Consider the following 26,186-nt stretch of genomic DNA (forward strand, 5'->3'; position numbering starts at 1 on the left):
TGGACATATCAGAACATTTTACCTTGAAGTAGCTTTGAAACACTAATTATTCAGGGCACCATCTAGAAAAAATAATCAAGGCAAGATTGACTTGTCCTTGGAGAAACAGGGAAGTTTCCTAAAACGAAGTATAGGAAAGTAGGAAATACCTCCACCCCAAATTCTTACTTGCAAGCTACTCTCGATCCTACACTACCACTTATAAGCTGCTCTCGATGCCTCCTAAACCGGATCTGTGTGCCACTCTCCAGAATTATCTGCCCTGGAGTCTCTTCCTGACATACATCCCAACTATACAGGGACGGCATATTTAGCTTTTCATAAATAACTCCTACACAAGGGTGAGAAGCTTCAGTATTCCTCACAATACTAGGAGTGAGCACAAAGGTGTCTTAGAAAGCATTCAGTAATTGCATCCTTTCTTTCTCATGTGGTGGAAGTTTTCCAGCACTTGCAGAAAAATCAAGTTCACCAATGTATACACACAAACATGCAAGTACCTATAGCTCCCATTTCATTTGCAATCAAACCATTCATGTGAAAAAACCCCTGAGCAGTATACTGAATTGCTGTTGGACACTCTAGCCTCCCACCCCATCTAGCCAAAGTTGCTAACGTTAGCCCTTAGGTTCTGTGCAGAAAGGACATTGAAGGCACTGCGTGCTGCTGCTCCCTTAAGATAAGCTTGTCAGTTTTGGGGCATGCAGCCCAGGGAATAGCAAAAGGGGAGGTCACAAATTTAGAATGCGTATATTGACTGTCTGCATTCGAAAGTGTCTGTACCCGAGGATAAAAACCACACAAAACCAACAAAAAACTTGTACTGTGTAGTCAGCACATTCATGGAAGTGCCATTAATAGCAACTTAATATGAGGTCATGTACATGGCTGAAGCCCCAAGAGATGATGCTGTTGAAGGAAACGCTGAGACAAAAGCCAAAAATGCAAAAGATTGCACTTACTACTGCATAGTACTGTCAGCCCACAGCCTGATAATGGGAAGAGTCAAAATGGTCCTGGGCTCGAAAGTGGAAAAGGGACACATGGTAATGCCTCTTCAAGCAGGATGAAAAGGCTGGTTTGTTATTCTAGCCACAGAGAGGAGAAACAGGCAGTGGAAGGGGAGGAAGAACTGTGAACTGCAGCTGTGAACTGAAGCTGTGAACTTTGCTTCCAAGAGGCAAAAGTAGATTTCACTCTCAGTCTTCATAGCCTTCCTTCACATTAAACCTGAACACTAAGTTGATTCCAGGCTTTTCAATCATAAGCAAAACTGAATTTTGTTGCTCTAATAATCTATGGGATGACAAAATGCAATATTTTGGTAGCCTTTAAATGGTTTCTGCAGGGAAGAACAGCAGGGATAAGAAGAGAAGAAAGAACGGGAGAACTTCCTGGGAGGAAAGGATGAGGGATGAATTGGGGTAGGCAAGGAATATCTCTTACTATACTTCCAAGAAGTATTTTGGAAAGCTATTTTATAAAAAATATCAACAACTTAAAGCTAATTTCAAAGATGGGTTAACTGAGGCACAAACAAATGACATGATTTACCTAACCCTTCTTAGTAGATGAGTGTTTGTTTTCAAATAAAATACAAGTATATTTATTTCTCTGCTAGGCTACAAGATTCTGGCATTTCACAGCCTTATCTCCAGAATTAGGGCATGTTGAGAATGCTGCTGTTTGCGTTCTCTGACGTGAAAGAACAAATATATGTCAACACCACCCTCATCATAATGGCAACTCATGAACCACTGAAACATGTGGCTACAATGGACATCACACAGTCTGTTCCTAAAACTGCTACGAAGTTTTTGCCCATGGCTAATAAGATACATCCTTCCAGTAACTGCATTTTTCTGACCCACTACTTTTAGTTCAACCTATCGTGGAGAAAGAGAAAAGATCATTATTTATTTTCTCCCCTTCTTCAAATTCTACTTATCTCAAATCTGCTATTGTGTCTTTCCTGGGCCTCTTCTGCAGACAGAGAAGCCCAAAATCTACCATTAAATTAATCTTTTCTTTTAGTCATGGTTTTTAGCTCCTTTTCAACCTTTCTGAACTTCCTCCAGCTTGTCTGCACACTTCATAAAGCATGATATCCAGAACTGCTACGATACTAGGTTGAGACCTTATCAGTGTTGAGTAAAGCAGAAGGATTACTTCACGACTCATCATTTTTTAATACCCTAGTAAGATGTCTGCGTTTTTTACAACAGCTTAACACTGTTGATTCAGGTTCAGCTTGTGATTTACTGCAAGTCTAGATTTTTTTCCTCTCTCCAGGACTGCTACTTGCTCCCTTTTTGTAACTATGCACTTGATTATATGTACTCACACGTACAGACACACAGACCAATGCTGAGAACATTACATGTTTCTCAGTTTGTCAAGATCCTTTTGAATTGCACAACCATGAACCAGAGTGCTTATGTTCCATCCCTAGCTTATGCAACTGTAATAAGCACACTCTCTATTCCAGTCTCCAGATAAGGAATTACTTCGCAAGACAGAGCGGACTCAGATCCCTGTAGAAGCACATGCTAAACAGCCTTCCATTTCTAACAGCCACTGATAGCTTTTAATAGTGAGGGTTTGTTATAATTATTATTCACGCACTTGATAGTAGCTTCACGTAGTCCATGCTTCTTTACTTGCTTATAAATGTTGCGTATAATACTATGTCAAAAGCTTCAGACAGACTATATCCTATATATTCTCCTTATTTTAACTTCTTTACCCGGAAGTCCTGTTGCCCTGTTAATTATTTTGCTTGACACAATTAGTTTTGGCAAATGCATTTTGGCTGTCACACATTTCCTTGCTTTCTCCTAGGTATCTACTAAACATCTGATTATATGGGCTGGTATTTTTCCACGACAGGATCTTAAGTTGATCTATCTGAAATTCCTTGGTGGCTCCTCCTCTTTCCTTTTCTAAAAACAGGCATCAGATTTGTCTTTTTCCACTACTCTGGAACCTGAATTGACCTCTGTGAGTTTTCAAAAATGGCTAATGACCTCAAGATTGATCCAGCCATTTTTTAAAGTGTTGCAGGATGAAGTTTCTGAGGCCCATCTGATCTGAAGATCTAACTCCTCTAAGTACTCTCTAGCCTACTTTCTCCTGTTCTAGCCTTGGATCTTGCTTTTTTGTGGCAGACATAAACTCTGTTTGCCACATGATCCCAGCTGACCTTTTCAGTGAAGATTAAAGCAAAAAAAGCATTAAAGCACATTGGCCTCCCATAGGTCATCTATTAAGAGTTTCTCCCTTCTGTTGTATAGCAGACTAATACTCCCCTTGATCTTCCTTTGGCTAATAACATACTAATAGTTTGTTTTCCTTGATGTCCCTTGCTAACTGTATCTCTACCACAGTTATTCTTATTTTATACTTTATCAGATCATGAATCTTCTGTCCTCTGTTATGTGTTCTACTTTCTCTATCACACTTCATCTGTGTGATTAAAAAAATCAAACACTGGTATTTTGGTACATAATAGGAGATGTTCTTTATGTCTGCACCAACATATGCACTTCTGCCTGAAAAATGTCATGGTGTTATGAATTTTTCAGTGTTAGCAGGAATAGAGGTGCTATATAAACAATGCTTTAACCATTTATTGATTGGTGCTTTAACAACATCTGACTCTGTTAAAATCATAAGATGACATAAACTCATTTTATTTAAACTTGATGTTGCACCATAGCCCATATTGGAGGCTTGAGTTTAGGGATAAAAAGTGGTGCTGAGAAACAAATTCACTGGAAAGAAAATAATATCAAAATTAAACGTATCTCAGCACTGGACTTTTGGCATGTTTCTCAGTACAGCTATTGGGAGGTGCTATAACAGAAACAGTTCTCCCAGGGCCTGGCAACAGTGAGGGCACCATCTGGGTTCTGTGGTCTCAGAAAGTGCAAGGAGAAGGGGAGGGAAAACTCAGGAAGGGGGATGAGAGGGAAATGTTATGAAGGGAGATGACTGTCACGGCAAGTGAGAATAAGAGAGAGGGAAAGGACAAATATTTTGCTACCTACAGGGCCTGAAAGAGCTCCTGGTATCTCTGTCCTTCAAATGTGAAATTTATTACTTAAATCCCAGAAATTATTTTTTTTTCTCCAAAATACATCTGAAAGAAAACAATAAGAGGAATGAAACAAAAATAAAAGCTTAGCCTTTTAAAGCTTGTTTAAATCTTTCAACTGAACTATTTCTAGAATAAGGGTCCACTCCTGACCCTTACTGCAGTGAAACTATTCATGTGGGCAGGGATTACTCACATCAGTAAGAATCACAAACACATTACCTAATACACTTATGCCAAAAAAATATGATCCATTTTTCTGCATGTTTCATGGATGCAATATGAAACAATAAGAAAAGGCTTCAAAAGTGATCTTATTTCTGTTTATCTCAAGTTGGAAAGAAAACAAATTAATAATTTGCAAACCAACAAGAATTCAACCTTGAAATGCCTCTGGTCATCAATTGTTGCAAGAAAAGAAAAACAAAATGCAAAGAAAACTGAGAATTACATTTTCAAATCAAGAAAAGAACAGCTTCTATACAGAAGAAATGTTTGCTTTATACTCTGCACAGATGCTGTACAAGCAAAATTCTCAGTATATTAATATAAACTGTCTGAAAAAATTTGACCCGATTTCATAAGACCAGCAAAAACAAAACAAAGGGAACCATGACGTTTATGGGCTTTTTCCTCTAGCACAACCATGCAAGCTGAGCTGTGAAACTGTGATGGAAATATTAGAGCTGTTGTGCCTGAAAAAATGCAGTGATCATTTCATTCTTCCTGTCTTTTAATGCTCCAGGGTTTTGGAGACGAATAGGAGCAATAAGTTCACTTTGCAGAATTAATGCTGTAATTCTTTATCATAAGAGCGGAGCATTACCTCAATCTGATTTTTCTACAAAATGGTTCAAAGTCTATTTTTAATGATGGCCCTAATTTGTTAACACCTTTTAAATTATTAATCCCCTTTATATTCAAGTAGTTATTGCATGTCATAACAATGTATCTATGCAGGGAAATTTAATAGTATTTTCTGCATGTCAAGAAAAGGCTTGTTCTGCAAAATGCTATTAAAACTGATAATGAGCTAAATATTTGCCATAGCAAACACTGAAATTACTATATCAATCAACTTTGGGTTCTCTTATTCAATAAACAAAATTTAACCTATTAACTTTGCCTAATTTTAGGCAGGAAAATGCTTGTTTTCAGGCATATCTTGCCCTTGACTTCATATCTTTGTCATCTGATAACTACATTTTCCTGGCCAATTAAGCCATTGTTTTGAATCAGATGTAGCAATATAAGCCTTTTATTCTGTCTTGAATGCAACTATATTACTAGATCCTGAATGTGATTTTCTCTGAGCAAATTTAGACTACGTTTTAAAGCACACATATATCACAGGAAAATGATAAGCTATGTTCCTGAAGACACCTTTCACATTAAAGAGAGAGAGAAAAGAAAAGGATTTATAAGAAAGTCAAAGGGTAAAATAAAACCTTATATTGGAAATCTCTTAACTCTTCAGATTTCAGTATCTCCACAGATTTGTCTACGTGGCAGGATGTTTGTGTTAATATTTTAAGAAAATAACTCCAAAAATATAAAAACTGCATGCAAGCATCACCACTGACAAGCACACGAAGGAAAGCATCCTCTTTCATGAGCATCTAAAGCATAAATCTGAATGCTGATTGAATACCTAACACCCAATTCAGTGAAAAAAGAGGCAGGCTCCATCTCTGAAGAGTACACATAAGCTGAGATGGTTTATTGCATAAGATAAGAGCCTTGCCTCAACAGTGTCTGCTGGCGTGTGATGTTGCTGCTCATGCTAAGTGGCTGTACTCACCCGCTCACTTGCTTTTGTTACAGCAAATCGTTGGGTGATCAAGAGGAATCAAAGTGCGCCCTCTAGAGGCGAAATGCAACTCCTGGCACGATTGCGAGCACCTACTCACCTCGGCCCCCACCCCAGGGCCCTGTTTGGCCCTAGAGCACCTCTTGCAAACAAAAGGACAGTAGACGGTCATGACAGGGGCATTAAAAATATCTGTTTTGCATTTCTGCCTTGATGTAAAGTACTAGAAGGCAGCGTTCTTTTGCAAGTGCATCCTGCATAGCATTGCTGTCTGGGATAATATGGGTGCACAAACAAAATGAAGAATGAGATTTTCTTACCCTTGCTGGCAGTGAGGGCCACATCTTGCTCATGCTGGACTCCATCATGAAGTTCATAATAACTTCAAAGAAACGTAGGGGAAGTAAAGTGGAGTCAAAAGGCACGCTCCCCCCGTTTCAAGGAAAAGAGGTATAGATACTAATGCCTGTGGTTCTTACTCAAAGACAACTCCTTAATATAAAATATTCCCAATCAAGTGATGCAGAGCCACTCCTGAATGGAAATTCACTGTGCTGTAAGTGTCATTTAGTTACACTTAGTACAAAGCGGCCTTGTAAAGGCTCATGTTCATGGACCTTGTTCCTCAGTTTACACTGATATTATTTTTTCTTTCCTCATATTTCACATCCTGCTATACTTCACTGCTGCTAAATAAAGCACCTGTGTGACAGAATACCAATTTCATGTAATTAGGGGCAAGAATGGTATTAAGCTATTTTTCCTATAAGAGCTGACCTCAAAGTACCAAAATTCCCCTCAGAAACACACTGTCATGTGTCGTCTTTTACACTTTGCTCTCCAAGAAGGTACTCTGTTCATTAAAGAACAATTTTCTGTTACAGATCTTATTTTTCATAATGATTAATAAAAATGGTGATTTTCAAAAGGATACCATGGATTGGTCATAAATACATTTAATGTGTTAAGTTGTTTCACAGCTTTCTCTGGTTATCAAGATAGACCCGATTTTCAGGTACAAGGCAATCATTCCTGTATAAAACTGCACTTGATGTAATCAAGGCTAAGTTCGTATCAGGACTTTGTGTGTAAAACCAGTTCAATGATACCAGCAATTATCCTGCCAGTAGAGCATAATAAAGCCAGGAAATTCTGAATTACTTTAAGGTTAAATTTAAAAGAATCTCAAACGTACAGAAAGATTGCTGTTGAAGGTTCAGAAACATTCTCAGTTTCCATGCAATACATAAAAAATTACCATCAGTTGCTGCAGTTTCAGTTAAAACTGACTTAAAAACCCCCACACTTTGTAGTTTCAAGTATTTCTGCTTACAATCCTGCTAATATGACAGGAAAATGAGGAAGAGAGGCTTTGCAACAGGGGAGTGTTGCTCCTTTCTACCTCATACCGTGCTGATCCAGAGAAGCACACCATCGGAGGTACACCATGTGGAGACATGCAGCCAGTTAAACCCAGCCCTTCAAGGCAGCTGCTGAGACTGAGCAACTGTGGCTTAATCTGAGAGTGTTCTAAGGGCCAGTTCTTTTAGGCGATTATATTTGCTAACACCAATTTGTTAATCTTACTTTTAGCATATAAAGTTGGTTAAAATCTCTCCCTTTTTAATTTGTGTATAGCAAAGCAAACATGAAAGAACCTGAGCGGTCTCAGGTAGATATGAAAAACTTGAAGATTACCACATAGGCAATTGCCAAACATATATATGTATATTGCAGTATGGAGGTACAGCCGGCACCAGAACTCCACCAAAATCAGCCAGTGGAGACAATTTTAGGATCAGGAAAGAACTAAAGAGTTAGGATTAAGCCAAAACCCAAACTGAATTTATTGGGGAAGGGGGGGAGGGATGAATAATCCATTTTAAAATCAAACCTATAGTTTTAAAATATTAAATAAAAAATAAAGTTTCACTGAATTCTTGCAGTAACCAAACATGCCTCAACTGCTAACACCTCAGAATCACAATTAAAACAACACTGATGGGAGGGAAACTCTTTTCATCTGTTTCCAGGAAGCCGTAAAGCAAAATCCTTCAGTCTTCTAAGAAATGATTACTTCAGAAGCTCTTAAGCCTTTGTTTTATCCATGGAGACTGAGATTCTCAGGCACATAGGAAACCTCAGTCTAGTCTAAATAAAATGCAACAGCCTCCTTATTATCAAGACGACAAAGTTCTGTGTACACAGGAACTATAAGGTCAGGAAAAAAAATGTTTTCCCCTTAACTAAATGTGACTATGTTGGACATCAGGTCCCACACACACATCCTTAGAGACAAATACTTGAAAACGTTTACAGCTAGAGAGGCACTGAAGACTCAGTGATTACAAGAACTTGAACAGAAACCTCAAGTTTATGGAAATCAATAATGGACAACATATTTAATTTTAAGTCTGACAATCAATTTTCTTCTTTCTTTCCATTAGGAACATCCCTTTCTCAAACAGCCCCAAACACAGTCATATAGAATATAAAAAACCAAACCAGTGTGTGTCTTTGCAGTGCTTGGTGTACATGTAAGTAGGGGAAAGAAACATCCTTTTTCTCCAGAGAAGCTCCATCTATCAATCTGGAGCATTCACAGCAGAGTGAGATGACTGAAATTGGTAGAAGAAATTGAACACGCTTCCATTTCACATGGAGTGAAAGAAGGTATGGAAAACCAACTAACTGCCTGGCCATAACTGCTTCCACAGGATACTCTTACTGTTCAACTATGATGAAGTCGTTTTCGTGAAGCAGTCTCCCTGAGCAGAATGCTTGCTGGATGCAATCTGAACGAGTTTTATTGATCATTTGATCTATCTGAAGATTGATGCTTTTTGTACTCTCTTCCCCTAGTTACAAATTCTGCAGAAGGCAAATATAGCCTCAGATTTTTTCATGAATGGGTCTTATGCAAAGAACAGCCTAACAGCCTTGTCAGCTTCTCACTTAGGTAGAAGCTTCTCTGTAGGAAGCTTTACTAATGGAGACAGCTATGGTTAACTCTTAGAACAGAAAGAGGAGTGACATTTAGAAAAAAAAATTATTTGAGAACCTGGAGCAAGGGAACTATTGCAGATAAGACTATTAGAAGGGGTTCCAAGATCAGAAAAACCCCCACCCTAATTAAGCCACCATGGGAGAAAAAAACAAAGAATTGATGAAAAGGGAATACAAACATTTGATAAGGGCTCAAAAGATGAGCCATTTGACTTATAAATATTTTTATTTCTCTTTACAGAAGACTGGCAAACCAGGACTCAGTACAGCTTTATGAGAACTGAGAGTTGTGAAGGCACACAGCAGTACTGTGATTTTATTTATCTGAGGATATGGATTCAATTACTGAACTCTGAACCTGGAGAAAAATCAGTCTGTTTTTCGAAGTAGCAAAACATACAGTCTAGAATGGATAAAGAGACCGTTCAGATCCCACATCTGAGTTTCTAGAAGAGGCATTCTCAATCATAAAGGATCTAAAGCATTTCATTTGCGTTCAGTTGCATCTCTAGTAAGATTTGAAGAATGAGTGGCTTAACTCAATTAAGATGAATTCAGAAATCTAGCTGCTTTCCTGCTTTAAAACATGTAAGGAGAACAGTGCTGAATTATGTAAGAGACTTTGAATAACAAAGCTTCACAGCACTTAGACAGACCATTTAAGAATAAGCAGCAACCCTTCTGTCTGCATTGGTCTATTTCTTGCTGGTGAAGCCCTTGTTCTTCTTGCCTTTTTGGAGTGAATACCAGTCTACTGCGGAGTGATATGGACTAGTCCTACTGGACAATATAACTGGAACATAAAATGGAAATAGGATCCTTGCATCATCTTTCTACCTCCTTCCATCAGTCATGCTCATAAGAAGGAACTACGTTCTGTCATATCTAATCAATACTTAGACTAAGCAATCCTTGTAACTGCCCTTTTCAGAAATCACTATAAAATTTTATTTTAAACCCCAGCAGATAATTTGTCAGATAATGTCAGATAATTTCTTTCTCCAAGGTTACTGCAAAAACGGAAGGAATGAATCTGAAGTCCTCATTGATAGAATAGATAGAGAATTTGAATTACAGACAACTTTAGACGTGAAGGAAAAACTTTCTGATTTTTAACTTTTCCTGCATAATTTTACCCCTTAGAACAGATTGTCTACGTATGCTGTGGAAGGTTCAGTGCCAGATGTTTTTTAAGAACAGGCAAGGCAAACTTCTCTTAGAAATGACATAAATACAGTTGCTCCTACACTGGGGCTGGAGAAGAGGACTTCTTAGTCCCTTCCATTACTATTTTTCTGTGATCCTATGTTTATTGTCCTGGCTCATTAAATTCCACAGTTCTGGAAAAGACCAGAGATGATGCTGCCAAGGTGATTTGGTTATCTTCAAATTAACCCCACAGGCTTTGGCACTGAGAAACAGAAAGACTGCCAACTGCTCTTCACATTTTCCCTAGCCTGCCTCTGATCCTTCTAATTGGCATCTAGTCAAAGTAAGACTGAACTTGTACACCTCTGTGTTTAAATGAATCAAAGTCCCATAGTTTACAGAAACAAATGTTAGAACCAGATTATTGTAAAAAGCAGATTGTATCTACATGGAATCTGAGTGTAGCTTTGATTGTCCTATCCAAGTATCTTTAAGTAAATTAAACCCCTGTCTCCAAGCCTTATGATATTCAACTCCTGTGTCCTGGGTACTTGCATCTTCACAAGTGGTAAAAATTTCAGCATTCTCCATCAGAAGACTCTTTCCTCTTTACAGACTGTATTAAGGACAAATCTTTTTCTAAGATTGTCATTAACACATACCAAAAGAAACCCAGGGACAGGCACAAAGAGGGTGGCTGAAAGGTGCTTTACAATATTGAGAAATAAATGAATTGAGTGAAAATTAATAATAATTTTGTTAATCAGCTTAAAATATTATAATACAACTGGAAAGAGGCAAAAAAGTAGCAGTTTGTTGTAATTTGGCTTGAAAAGCTCCTGAATTGATACCCAATTCACTTTGGAATTGAAAGGGATGGAGAGATGTCATGTGTTGCATTGGAACCTCCTTCCAGCACTTCCAAAACACTTACACTGATGTCATCTTTAGTCTAACCAAGGAAGGACAGTAACAGTGTCCTGCTGTTTCGATTCTGTGGTGACAAAACTGGCATGAAGAAGGAATTACACTGCAGTCTGCACACTATTACTTTATGCTGCAGATTGTGCATAGTATTACCAACTCCAGATGGCTCAGGGAACAAGGGATTTAATCTGAAAAAAAAAATGTTGCAAGAATCTAAATGTAAACCTTAAATGTAAGATCCTAATGATTGAAATGTAAGATCCTGGATCTGCTGTGCAACATACTGTTGTGGACCAAGCTGTACATCTTAAGGTAACCCTAAAAATCACAGTAGGACTTAAAATGACATTAAAAAAATAGCCCGAGTATATGTTGTCCACAAAAGTAAAAAAAAAATAAAAAAATTAAAAAAAATGCAAGCAGCTGTAAATGCTTTTAAAAGGTTTGGGCTACCTCAAAACCTTCCAGAAAATAAGGAAGCTTGTGAGATGTACTGATTGATACAGAGATATATTGTTGCGTGCATATAATGATGTGAATATACATATTACATGGGTATAACCAAGCATCAGAGTTCAAAATGCCCTGGAAAATCTAAACATCTGGGTGCAAAACCCCTAGATCTCTTACTCAAACATGAAAAAATACTCTGAAAATGAATACTTATTGTCTCTTCCATCAAAGGTTAAAATGGATTCATTGCTGACTTTATCCATTTGCCAGTTGTTGACAGCTGTCAATATAGGGATTTGATTTCTTTATCCAAGCATCACAAACACTACATTAGGATCTTCAGAGAAAGATCTTGACTGTGAGCTGCAGTTTTCAGTGCCCCAACTCAATTACTGCATTCTTGAACTGCAATGTATTCATTTGTGGGCAGTGGGGCAGCCAGTGGGAGGGTATTGATTGGAGTATAATGTCATGTGTAGCAGCTAGAGTAAGATGAAAAGTGTTTTCTGCTTAATGGGTTGGTATTAAGTAGGTGGGAATGGCTTCTAATTAGCCAACAATTGCTGTGTTTCTGTTTCCCTCCCTTCCCTCCTCCTGTCGGTCACCAGCTGCCAATCTCCCTCTCCTTTTCCTTTTTTGTGTGGAGTTCATTGCTCACTGCAGTGAAAGCCTTTGTTTAAAAAAGAGGGCTCCCAGGGTCTCATCTGCCAGGGTACAGCTTGCTGCCTGCGATGAGTAGCAACTGTCAGTTTATTTTATCTCAACCTTTTCATCATTCTGCTGAAACTGGTCGAGTGAAACCACCTGAGAGACCTGAGGATTCAGTACCTACAAGTCATTAGCCAGGACTGCTCAGTCTCTCCCCACACAGCAAGTCAACTGAACACTGCTTAAAATATAGTCTACTTTAACCCCGTATTTTCCTACGGACATACTAGAACTCTTTCTGCATCTTCCAGATTTTAGTTGTGTGATCATTCCTTAAACATGCCACAACTATGATTAGTGAGTTATATATTTTCCAGTGCTTCTCACCACAAATACTCAAGCGACACTCTTTAGAAATATAAAATATCATATACTAAAATTATTTATTAGAATACCTTCAATTGGAACCTCCCTCTTATCTAGGTTATGTTCCCTAGCATGAACATCATACCTAGCAATTCCCCGAATTATCTGAACCTCTACCTACCTTTTGATAATGCATCTCAAATAAAAGGGACAAATTCTGCTCATAGTTACACTTGTGCAACACCTCCCTCAAATCAACAAGATTTTATGGGCATAACAAAAAGCAGTATTTGGTCCACAATTTTTAGCATATTTGCAATATTTTCCTCTCTCTGTATGTACGTATATATGTACATATACTCCACATGCACATCCACCGTCCAAACAGCTAATACAATTGCAGTATAATCATTAAAAACTTATCAAAGTATGTGAGAGAAAGAAATATTTTATTTTGAACTAAAACCAAATTCAATTTATCTAAATCAAATTTCAAAGTCATTAGCCTGAACAATCTTTTCCTGGTAATCACAGCTAACTTGTCACAGTTACTACTAACAGTTTTAATATGGTAACTAAAGTATTGCTTTTCCCTGTGTAAACAGTATTTCAAGATACAGAATAAAGAACAGAAACCCAGTCATCCTCCAATATATCAGTTGATTTCCTAACGCTTAAAATCATTGTTTCATCTCAGTTCTCTTCTTACTGCAATGTAAGTGTGCATATTTGTATGAATATCAACAAAATAAAATGTGATTTGCTTTAAAATTATTCTTAAAACTGAGCTAAATGTACCAGTGAGGATAAGCTCAGGGAATTACACAACTCAAGATGTTGTTCAGCAGATTGAAAGGTTCTGGAGTCAAAGGACTGGGCTCCATAGCACCCTGAAGTGACATTTTCCACCAGGATAACAGAAGCATAAGGTAAACAGAGAGCTGCAAGTGCTGCACCCAGGGTAAGAAATTGATGTATAGTCCAGAACTACCAACACCGTGCAGCACGCATCCTTCTCCCCTCCTGGTTCCTACCAACTACAACATTCTGATTTTCCTTGACACCAGCTACTGGGGAATGATATGGAGTTCCTATTCCATAAATTCTTTTGGTGCACAACATGACCTGAGCAAGATTACTATATGGCATACTCATCCTCCATTTTTCAGGTTCAATTTTGTATCAGTGATGAGTTGAACGCATAGTACTGTACTATCACTTACATGCCTAGTTGAGATGTGTAGATAGACACAATCATCTCAATGTCTATGTTCATGTGATCTGTAAATATCAGACAGTATGAAATATATGTTCACAAAAAAGACACGGTTTGAATGTCGGCTTTCACAGATATTATCATTAGCATATGAATAAGCATAAGGTTTAGATACAAAAGGTGCTGGGCACTTGCAGATCCTGTTTCAAAAACTGCTGCAGGATATTAATTCTCCACAGAAGTTGACACCAGCCACGTTGTGTTTGACCAACATCTGTAGCAGCTACGTGTCAACAATCAAAAAAATATGACAGAAATTTTAGGAAAACAAATTGTATTAAAACCATAGCAACCATGGAAAAAATACAAAAACCCCTTTGATTCAGAACAATTTCAAATTTGCCTTCCCTGATCGATTACTCTATCAGATACTTATGAATGCCAGTATTATAGGATAGTAGCTACATGTTCAAATGGATGTACGTGTATGACACACTATGGAAAATACTGTATGATTACTTGGCTCTGTGGCCAGGTTTGTATGAGCCCTTAAATGGGAATATTCTGTGTTACGGATAATATTGAATGCTTAACTGAGTGAGCAGAAACAAGTGGATGAGCCTGGGGGCATGGTCATCTACTGAAGAATGCATTTGGATCTTCAAGCTAATTAATCACCTAGCTGTACACTTAAACTTAGTCGATCCATTCACACAGGTGATTAAGGTCTCTTTAAAGGCTATTTTGATACTTCACAATTTTCTATTAACCAACATACCAAGATACTCAATATGAAGTGTGATTCTTTCCAGTGTATTCTCTGATCACAACATACTGAAAACAGAGCATGAAAAACAACACCAAAATGCTCAGTATGAAAAACCTGAAACATCACTCTTAAAAAACCTCCTATTGATTCTACTACAAGCACAAAAGATATACCTAATAAGGTACAGATTGAGATGTTAGCTACTGGGCATAGAAGTAACTGACTTGCGCTTCTTAAACACTGCCCGGAAACATACATAAAATCGGTTTTGTGAATGAAGATGTGCGGTGAAAAATGGAGAGAGAAAAATTTGCAATATAAAAGTGAAGAAATGGAAAGAAAACAAAAGAGTAGAGCACAGAAGACAGGGAAGGTGTAGAAACAAAAAGAAAATAACTGTTTCAGAAACCGTTCAAAAAAAAATCACAGACCATTCCTGACGATTACAGAAAAGAATAAAAAGAGAGGTGGATTTTTGGACAAAAGAAATATGGCTTCATAAATACATTAATTGTGGAAGTATGACACTTCACTTTTTAGAATAGATTGGCTCATTCTAAATGTAAATAATTTAAATCTTGACTATCTTTAGACCACAGAGTCTTAATAAAAACAGCAATTTGTTACTTAAACATAAGAGGAACATAAAAGGGAAGGCATCTCAGAAAAAAAACCCTCAAAGATGCAGAAAAGAAAGCTGGCTGGGGAGACCAAGGAGAAGGAAGGTGTTTGATACGCTGACTGTGACTCCTGAGATGACCTAAGGGTTCTGTTACAGAAAACTTGCACTAAATACAGTTTCTTTGTCTTGGCTTTGATTTTCTGTGTCCAGAGATTGTTGGGGAGCTTTGGGTAAGGAAGGGCTTGCAGCTGAGAACTGGTTTCATGTTGGCCTGAGGTCAATCTCTCTCAGTTGGCATGTTTGCAGACAGCACCAATAAAAGGTTCTTTATGAAGTCTAAATGATAACAACCTTCTCAATATTAAACAAAAACATAAAAGTCTGCTCTTTGGTTCTTTCTGAGGATCAATTTTGCCTTTTGAGAACAAGAGCATAAAACCACCAGAGACATCTCTGCTGTATGCATGTATGCAGCAAAGGGGCCTATGATGGGCACATGGGGAGAAGTCCTGGGGCCACTTCAAAGTATGCCAACTGGTTATTCCTCCTTTGGCCCTGCAACCATCAGGGGACTGCCAGAGCACAGCAGCTGCCAGCTGTGCTGCTTTATGACTCTTCTCTTTGTCAATGCACCTCTTGTGCTCTAGACTGCAGGCAAACCTAAAACTTCCAGATGCCTCCAAATTAAAGATTTCTCCAGAAGTGACCTAATGTGGTTAGGCAAGTGCTTCTATTTCTTTTGTGCAAGTCAAGTGTCCTGCAGCATCAGAGCAGGACTGAGCTTCTGCCCTGAGAATTTTTACTTTTTAAACTGGTAAGGAACTCCACTTTGGGTACAAGTACTGATAGTACAGGGCACAAAGCTACACTAGTTCAGTGCATAAAGCTACACTAAAGGGTCTGACAATATACTGTAGTTTGAACACCACTTCCAGCAGTTTTTTTCCACAAGAAAGAACAATTCACCTTATTTAGGGAACCATTTTCTGCTGATCTAGAGAGCTTGTTTGAGAAAACACAGCTGGATGCCAACAATGTTTAGCACAGGATGTGTCTAAAGCAAATGCATAGCGAGATTTAGATGTTTCCATAGAAAGTATCAGATGGAAGAAAAAATCTAAATGAGATCCAAATTCTCCGCTGGTTAAGATGTTTTTATGTAACCATAGATGACAAGAACACTCATAATCACATTAGACAGGATGCTAGTGAACTTTTTGAAGTTATAACACCACTTAGACATGCAAGAACTGCCAACTCTTGGCAAGGGCTATGCAAAAAATTCTCCTAACACATTATTCAGTGGTTAAACATTAAAATATTCTACGAACCCTCCACTCAAATTTGGTACTGCCAATCCACAGACCTGGCCTACGTCTCATCCTGTCTAGTAATTCCCAATTATTTAAGGCAGTATATAAAATGAAATCACAGGAAAAAAACCTGGAGAGTGCATCTGCACAAAGCAAAACAACACTGAATATCAGCACTCCCCTGTCATGTTTTTTTCAGATAAAGTTCAACCATCAGCAGAAAACAGAACAAGCTACTGCACTCATGGCAAAACTGACATGGACATTTAAACTGTGTTCTCAGACTTTTTGTTGAGAATCTGGTGTGTCTGGCCACTGATCACAACGTGCCAAAATACTTCCCTGTCACCCTTAGTTCTTCTCTTCGTATTTGATTCTTTCTGTAGTCCAAGCAATAATCACTCTATCTTTCTAAAAATACCAGAGTATATCACTAAGCAGACATAATCAAATACTTTAAAAATCCCCCCAGTTATTAAGTAACATAAGATATATGAACTAGATAAGCTGATTTTGTGAAATGTACCTGTCATCCACATCTGTATGTAAGCATGCTGTTTCTAAATTTTTAGTTAAGATACTCTGCATTAATATCAAAGGTACAGCAGGACAAAAAATGACTGAGATTTTTTAAAATTAAAAGCAAGACAAGCTAAAATTCAGCAACTGATGAATGCTAGGTGATGTGAACAAGAAGAGGCACTACAAATTCAGAAAATTTTAAGGGAAAAAAGTTCAGAAAATTTTAAGGGAAAAAGCGTGACAGAATCACCTCTAAACTTCTTTTTTTTTTGCTAGTAATTTTCCTAAACGTACATATTTTGGCATTTCTAAGCAGAGTATTTTTCCAGAAGCAAGCAAATTCTATTTGATAAACACCACAAAAATGCGCTGAAGCCATCCTGTGAATTTCCGTAGGGGACACTGAAGTATTTGAGCTACTTTTGAAACATGCTTACTAAGAAGTGAGTCCTTTGGCACACGGACAGCCTTGGAGTGTGTACTTGGTCACGCACCTATACATTTGCCTTCTGTACGTGCTAACTGCAGAACAGACCTTACTAATAAATAAATGAGTCAGACACACAAACAGTGGCTTCGAGGGAGTGCATGCGCGGGCACAATTCTGGTAGTCCCACATCAGTATTGTGATACACCAAAACCTATGCCAGAGCTTTAGATATGAAATACGCAGTGAAAGGAACCTGCTAACACAAACGTCTACCTTTCCACTGACTTCGTAAGAACTGTTTTATGGATGTATATCTGCGTAAGGTACAAAGACTTGCTATTTTTGTAGTTTTCATCAGTCCACTGTCTTTTCTTTCTCTTAAATGTTCTCAGATCAAAAAATCTGCTACTACCAATGAACATCTACTGGGTAAATACAAACTATAGTTTATAATGCACATTTCTGATAAAGATTGGTTTTCATTTGCTAAAATACAGTCAAACATTTTGGGTACAGTGCCATGGCATAACAGTTTTATTTAGCATGCATTTGAGGTAACTAACGTAATTTATTAATGGAGGAAAGACAAGATTTGTAATGTTAGAAGTTTTCCTGGAATCAGTATACTTCAGAAAGAAGAGATGGTAAAAAAGCAGTTTATCACATTATGAAGCAGACTGTTCTACTGTTGGACACTGTTACCAAAATGGTCCATAAATTACTGGCTGTGGCAAGTTACAGTAAAGGAATGTTAACAGAATTTATTTAGTGTAATCTTTGATCTCATATCTCACTTCTGGCTTTACCATTCTTTTGGGATAATCCTTTTACTAATGAATGACAAAGTCATACACAAACTCAATCTAAAATGCACCTGGTAAAGTGTCTATTCTTCAACATACTAACAATTTGATGCTAGCCACATCTCTTACAGAAAAAATGACTACAAAACATCTTGAAGAGCTTTAAAAATGTGAATTGGTAGGATGACCATTTAACTTTTTACACAACAAAAAGGACACACATTATGGAGTGTACCATTCCATACATCTGTGAAAGGGAGGTGGAGAAAGAACATTGAGGGACTACGTTATTTGGGAATAAGAACAAAAAATGATTGGATTATATTTTCCAAGCTATAGTTGTAGCTGGTGCATGTGCTTTAAATCATGATGAAGGCTGCTCAGGTGTGGAATGCTCAAAATAGTCCTGATCATACTAAAGTTGATAGTACAAGAGAATTCCACTGATTGTAAGACTTCACAATTAATGATATGGGTAAGACAGTAATTTGTTATTCATTTGCAGCTATTATTAAATTATTAAAAAAACAACAAAAAAGATACAGAAGACCTATGTGTCAATTTTGCCAAGTTCTCTGAAGTCAAGAAATGTAAATCTAAATTGTGGTCAAAAGCACATAACATTTCATAAGAAAACAACTGAAGATTTTTTAGTGTGAGGAAAACAACACATTTTAAGTCTACTCTGAAAAGTGGTTAGATGATGTCAAGCACCCAAGGTTTCTTGCTAAGGCACAGCACCACCAGATGCAATGACCTGGAGTTAAAGAGTTGCCAGACTCACAGATAACACACCTGGTCAGCACTTCATGTAATCAATATCCAAAATCTGATCCAAAATTTTCCTGCCTTCAACACCTTTATTCTTCTCCCTTCCAGAAGCCAGCGAGTCACAAGTGAAGTCACAGCAAGGCCTGTGAAATGTTTTCTTATCAGATGATGTTAGTCATGCTGTGGGTTTTTTTTAGGCTTTAACCTGGAGTTGCAAGCACTTTTGCCTACTGATTCTGCTGATAATTATTTTTTTATACGTTTGACTAAACATAAAAAGATCAATGAAAACATATTTGTTCTTGCAGTGACATCTCACAGTGGCATAAATAACTGTCTTGTAAGTGAAGTCAGGTGACTGAGTCAAATACAGCAGATAGAAACATTCTCCTTTGCATTTATAAACACTGTTTTCTGACAATGCCATCCCTTTTGTCCACAGCAACTTTGGTCAAAAAATCTATTTTATTAATAAATGTTGAGCTAAATTGAGTAATTAATGGTTGTTCCTGCCTGGTTATTGAAATGATTGATTTAGAAAATAAGACTTGGTTGAAAGACATAAGGTATATGGCAGTACCTGAATTTAAATGCCATTGTTCCTTCACTAGCCTGAGTATTTCTTTTGCCTAAGTATACAGAAACTACTTTCATTTTTTTGTCACAGAAAAATTATTCCGTCAGAACAGTCAGAAATAAAAACTTACTACCTTCCTCTTGCTTTCATTACATTCCCTTGCGAATTAAGAGCTACCATTGTATCTTGTCTTTAGCTGTTTCATCCTCAAAAAGGCTGAAGAAAAAATCTAGTAGATTATTGACGTTAAGCTGTTTGAAAGAGCTAGAAATACTGTTCTATTATCACAGCAGGAACTTGCAAAATGATGAGTTCATCATAGAACGCACAGACATTCTCCTGGAAGGTAGGATAAAGGCTGTACCTGAAAAAAGCCAGTGAATCCTAATATTGAATTGGTGCCAGGTGATGTTTTGCCAGACAAAGATATTAAAAATGTAATGCCAGTACTAACGAGAGATTTGGCACACAAAACATGAAGAATGTTACAGATTGTGCTGACAGTGTGACACTATGTTTTCCTGGATGTAATCTGGGTATCATGAGAGTAAGCTTGGAGCACTAATGAGAAGAATGATATTGAACTGGAAGAGCTGCTAAATATGCAGTAGCCACAGGGTTCCTGGAGTTAACTGGAACTAAATGAAAACTGTAGTACCGAAAGTAACAGAGGGTAAACTAGGCAGAAAGACAGAAGGAAGAGAATCTCAGCAGGCAAAACTTGTTTCTGGTATCATGCTTGCCAGGACATAAAGGGCTTTTCTAATCATACTCTTTTTATGCCTGAAGTACTGTTGAAGAGGAGCATGAAGCTTGAGCTTAAAGGGGCACATATCATTTCAGGATATAAATGAGTTTCACAACTGGCTGGAGAAAGTGATGTATAAAAGTTGAACAGAAAACCTCTTTAGGTGCAAGAAGTAAAATGCATATTGAAAATAGAAAGATCACCCTATCTCTTTGAGGCTCCTGGCTTTTTGCTGTTGCCGCTGTTGCCATTGTTGATTTTTGTTGGCCTTCCACTTACGTCAGCTACAGCTAATGATCCTGATATGAAATGCATATAAAATTGCTTGACATTGGATTCTTCTTTGACCATCTATGTTAGAATTATTGGCATCTGCACTACAGGTCTAGAAACTTACAATCCCTTGCAGGAGACATGCACCCAATTAATGCTGCCACACAACAAAATCTGTGAGTGTGCTGGTTATTCACTTATTGAGGCAAAAATCATAAATATATATAGTAATGGAAAAAAAGAAACACATTATTGAGAAAGAACTACCCTGTTACCATCACTGGAAATCTAAACAGAGTAGTATCTTAATTTGTTATTTCTTCAGCATGCCAACGAATGTCTTTGTTCCACAATTCTTAGTTGCTTCCAGTGTTGCCTCTGGTATCCTGGCTCCTGTTAAACCACTAACATCTTCAATTACCAGGCTATTAACCACTTATCTTATATATGAAATTCACAACTGAAGTTATAATTAAGTGTTCCAATTCTATGAGGAAAAGATCACAAAAAGACAGCAGACAAGCAGTTCTTTGACTTTGAGAGTATGATGACTAAGGGAACTTGGACCTGGTAACTCTGAAGCTCCATATTATGACTTTACCCCAGCTGTCATTTATTTCTGCTATATTTCAGATTCACACTCTCCACAGGAACGCAGAGAGGAAAGTTTTAAGGTAGAGTAGATTTACTACTTTTCCTTCCCCAGCATGATACAGTTTAGTACTATCAATACTTGGAGATAATGTGTAATTCAGTTTGTCTTGTATTAATATATAGCACAGGGGAAAAAAAGGTAAAGAAAATTTAATCCATGAAATAGAGGTCTACTCCACACAATGCTCTCCTCTACTTTTATCTGAGACAAGGAAACACAGTGAAGAAATCACAGAGTTGCTTTTTTTAAATTCCCCTCCAATGTCAGGTATAAGGATGCCAAAAATAAAACATCATGTTTTTCTGAATTCAGAACTATGTCCACTATATCAAGCAGAAATGACTTTTAGGAACAGAGAACCTGGTTTTGGATGTACTTGGAAAACTGATGGGAAATGAAGATTTTTTATTTTATTTAAAGATGAAAATAATATTTGAATGAACTAATACATCACTGTTTGCCCAAAACTATGATGTTTTGGAAAAAAACACTACAAAAAGTAAGTTACCATCCATAGCAAATACTACTATCTGTTTCTCCCTCCTACATACTATCTGTTTCTCCCTCCTACATTAACCTATTTAATTTAGTCTTTAAAATAAGCACAGAAAGGAGTAAATCCAACCTCCATTCAGTACAAGGATTAAACCCAGAAAATAATTTAATAAAACTCTACAAGAAAAACAACTTAACTGTTGAGGACAATACAGCACTAATGTGTTTCATAACCAATGTCTTACCGACTGTAAGAGGGTCAGTGCACATGTCACTTCTGTTCTCCTTCCATGCCAGCAGGTACTTGAGGCTGATGGGATCTTCTGCTTCTATGTGGCTGTTAAATGCCACCATCAGTTTATGAGCCTTCGCAATGCCACAATAAATCTTTGCTTCATCCACTAAGGGCAAATTATTTAAAGTTTTTGCTGCCTCCAAAGCCTGACTGAAATATTCACAAGCTTCATTATAGTTCCCCTAGTAAAGAAGAGGAAAAAAAAGAAAATAATTGTAAAAGTGTAGTCACCTGTGTTTCACCTCAACATTAGAGTCCGCTCCTCTGGCACCTCAGAGATGTTGCAGCTGAGAGGCCAGCCCACAGAATGACTCATGGCATGGTATTATGCAAATCACTCTCCCTAGCTGTTTCCTAACCTCTGAAATCCAGATATCACTGCTCATATCTTTCTCAGGAACTGAATTTTTTTTTGGTTATTTGTGTAGTATTTTGAACATACAAATCTAAGTATACCAATGCTAAGTGTCAATACTGATTCCAGCCAGGCCATTTAGAGATTATCACTACTGTTTCAATAAGTTTAACATCTCTGTGGAAGAAAAAGTCCTCATTTACTATTGTGATATCAAATTTTATAAAAGCAATCTTACAAATGGAAAAAAGAAGACAATGAAATGATAGCTGTAAAGCATGGAGAAGAACAGAAATAAACCCCCACAGATTTATGGGGAAGAAGGGGTATACCAAAGACTGGGGATATTCCTAATCACAAGAACAGAAACAGTAGGAGAAATATAAGCCAACTGTTGCTAAATAGAAAACCCAAGTAATTTCTCTACCCTGCAGAATGCAGAAATCCAACATTCATGAACCCAGTAAAAAGGGAGTATGAAGACAGACAGGGAATTGGTGTTGTTTAGCCAGGAGAAGAGCTCCAGGAAGACCTTACAGCAGCCTGCCAGTATCTAAAGGGGGCCTACAAGAAAGCTGGAGAGGGGCTTTTTACAAGCATATGTAGTCATAGGAGTAGTCAACATGGGTTCACCAAGGGGAAATCATGCCTGACCAAACTAACAGACTTCCATGATGGAATGACTGGCTGGGTAGATGAAGGGAGAGCGGTGGATGTTGTCTACCTTGACCTCAGCAATGCTTTTTCCACTGTCTCCCATAACATCTGCGCAGGTGAGCTCAGGCAGCGTGGGCTGGATGAGCAGACAGTGAGGTGGATTGGGAACTGGCTGAACGGCGGAGCCGAGAGGGCTGTGACCAGCAGCGCAGAGCCCAGCTGGAGGCCTGTGGCCAGCGGTGCTGCCCAGGGCTCAGTGCTGGGCCCAGTCCCGTTCAGCCGATTCACCGGTGACCTGGGCGAAGGCACAGAGCGTCCCCTCAGCAGGCTGGTGGCTGGTACAAAGGCGGGAGGAGCGGCTGATGCCCCAGAGGCTGCGCTGCCATCCGGCGAGAGCTGGGCAGGCTGGAGAGCTGGGCAGGAGGGACCTGATGGAGCCCAGCAGAGGCCGGTGCCAGGCCCTGCCCCGGGGGGGCACAGCCCCACGCACCAGCAGGGGCTGGGGGCTGCCTGCGGGGAGGCAGCTCTGCGGGGAAGGGCCGGGCAGTGCCGGGGCACAGCAGCTGCCCCCGGGCCGGCAGCCAGCCCCGGTGGCCCAGGAGGCCGGTGGCGCCCTGGGGGGCATGAGGAGCAGCGTGGCCAGCAGGCGCAGGGAGGTGACCCTGCCCCTCGGCTCTGCCCTGGGGAGGCCGCCCCGGGAGTGCTGTGCCCAGCGCTGGGCTCCCCAGTTCCAGAGACGGGGAGCTGCTGGGGAGGGCCCGGCGGGGGCTGCGCAGGGGGTGAGGGGCCTGGGCACCTCCCGGGGGAGGGCAGGCTGGGACACCTGCGGCTGCTCAGCCCGGGGAAGGGAGGGCTGAGAGGGCTCTGAGCGATGGCTGCAAACAGCTTCAGGGCCAGCGCCAGGAGGACGGGGCCAGGCTCTGCCAGCGGTGCCCAGCGACAGGGCGAGGGGCAACGGGCACACGCCGAGGCACAGGCAGCTCCCTCTGAACGTGAGGGAGAACTTCTTCACCGTGAGGGTGGCAGAGCGCTGGGGCAGGCTGCCCAGAGGGGCTGGGGGGTCTCCTTCTCTGGAGACACTCAGAACCCACCTGGACGTGATCCTGTGCAGCCCGCTCTGGGTGACCCTGCTTTGGCAGGGGTTGGGCTGGGAGGTCTCCAGAGGTGCCACCCAACCCTGACTGTTCTGTGATTCTGTGACAAGGGGAAATAACTTTAAACTGAAAGAAGGTAGATTTACAATAGATACTGGGAAGAAATTCTTTACTGTGAGTGTGATGAGGCACTGGCCCAGGTTGCCCAGAGCAGCTGTGGCTGCCCCATCCCTGGCAGGGCTCAAGGCCAGGTTGGATGGGGCTTTGAGCAGCCTGGTCTAGTGGTGGCCTCCATGGCAGGGGGGTTGGAACAACTAGATGATCTTTAAGGTCCCTTCCAACCCAAACCATTCTATGATAAACTACAGCAGATAATACATTAAGAGGAATTTTAAAAAAGTATAAGAACTAGTTTTTATGTGAGATACAGGAAGAAAACTCCTCAACTTCTTGACCAAAGAGGAATAAAGAGAACACTATGGAAAATCATGATATGCTGAAGGATGCTGCTGAAAAGCTAAAATATTTCTTGGAATATTTCTTTATCTTTTGCATGTTTCTTCTTTGCCAGTGTCATGGTTTAAGCCCAGCCGACAATCAAGCACCCACACAGCTGCTGCTCACTCCCCCTCTCTCAGAGGGATGGGGAGGAGAATCTGAAAGGAATGTAAAACTCAAGGGTTGAGATAAGAACAATTTAATTTCTTATGATCTTATCTCATGCATCATGTTCTTATCTATGCAAGCTGTGCATGCAAGCAAAGCAAAATGAGGAATTCATTTACTACTTTCCAACAGTGGGCAGATGTTCAGCCATTCCTAGGAAAGCAGGGCTCCGTCACGCGTAATGGTTACTTGGGAAGACAAATGCCATAATGCTGGATGTCCCCCCCTTTCTTCTCCTTCCCCCAGTTTATACACTCAGCATGACACCATATGGTATGGAATATCCCTTTGGCTAGTTTGGGTCAGCTGTCCTGGCTGTGTCCCCTCCCAGTTTCTTGTGCCCCTCCAGCCCTCTTGCTGGCAGGGCTTGAGAATCTGAAAACTCCTTGACTTAGTATAAACATTACCCAGCAACAACCAAAACCATGCATGTGCTATCAACATTGTTCACACACCAAATCCAAAGCACAGCACTGCACCAGCTACTAAGAAGAAGTTGAAACCAGGACAGCTGTGAAGCTACTTTGAGTTACCATCAGAGATGGAGTCAAAAGAAGAGTTGCAGGAGCAAGTTTCTAATTTATAAAGTAGAACACCACCAGACCTAAAGAGAGCATAAATAAAAGATTTGAAAAAGATCTAAAGACAAAGAGATTGAATTGATGAGGAAATAAATTACAACTCTAATTAAAACTACATTTTGTATTATACATGGCAGTGTGCAGTAACTTCATGTTCTAGTATCAGTATTGTCTAATATTTAATTATTATTTAAGAATCAGATGATTATTTTGCCAAGATTGTTGAAAAATGTAAAAAAGGAAGGTTTTTACAAGGCTTTGAGGTATTTCAAAGGGACCTAATAATACTACCTGAGTGGGTATGTGATAGCAAATGAAATAAATTGTTTACAAAATTAGAGGTAATTCATACTGTCTGAACTACTTGTAACTTTTAGTGGGTTCTGATTAACTCAGGCTCAGGAAGGTGGTCTTGAAATAACATGGGCAGCTCTGCAGTGGCTTCTCCTAAATGCAAACCAGCTCTAATATTTAGTAAGTTCAAACAAAATATTAGGATGCATCAGGAATGCAGTGGAGAGAAAGCTAGAGTAGATAATCTATGTAAACAAGCAGTATATATAAAACTGGATAAAGTAAATATATGCCAAAGAGCAGAATTAGGTCTATGCAAACACAGCAATGGATAAAAACGCTAAGCAGTAGGATAATACAGAAAACCCAGAAACATCTACGTAACATACTCATGAGAAGTATAATAGGTTAAATGTTGCAATTAGTGAGAGAAATGCAGAAAATCAGACTAAGAAACTTGAGGAAAGCAAAATGGGAAATGACAGAGCATGTCATGCTAACTCCATCAGAGTTTGCGTATTAAGTAAGCAACCTGCTTAACACATTGGGAGAAATTAGACCTAATACTCGCACATAACACAAACGCAGGCATTTT

The 26,186-nt window shown here is 39.2% G+C and overlaps 1 protein-coding gene across 1 annotated transcript in view; it reads right to left on the reverse strand.

Annotated features, from left to right (window-relative positions):
• TTC29 (tetratricopeptide repeat domain 29) overlaps window positions 1-26,186 on the reverse strand; it is a 139,567-nt gene that overhangs the window by 30,365 nt on the left and 83,016 nt on the right. The window contains 1 exon segment of the mRNA XM_080373756.1: window positions 21,895-22,126. Coding sequence (XP_080229882.1) covers window positions 21,895-22,126 — 232 coding nt within the window.

Source organism: Falco punctatus, assembly GCF_963210335.1.
Source record: "Falco punctatus genome assembly, chromosome: 1".
Classification (NCBI taxonomy): Eukaryota; Metazoa; Chordata; class Aves; order Falconiformes; family Falconidae; genus Falco; species Falco punctatus.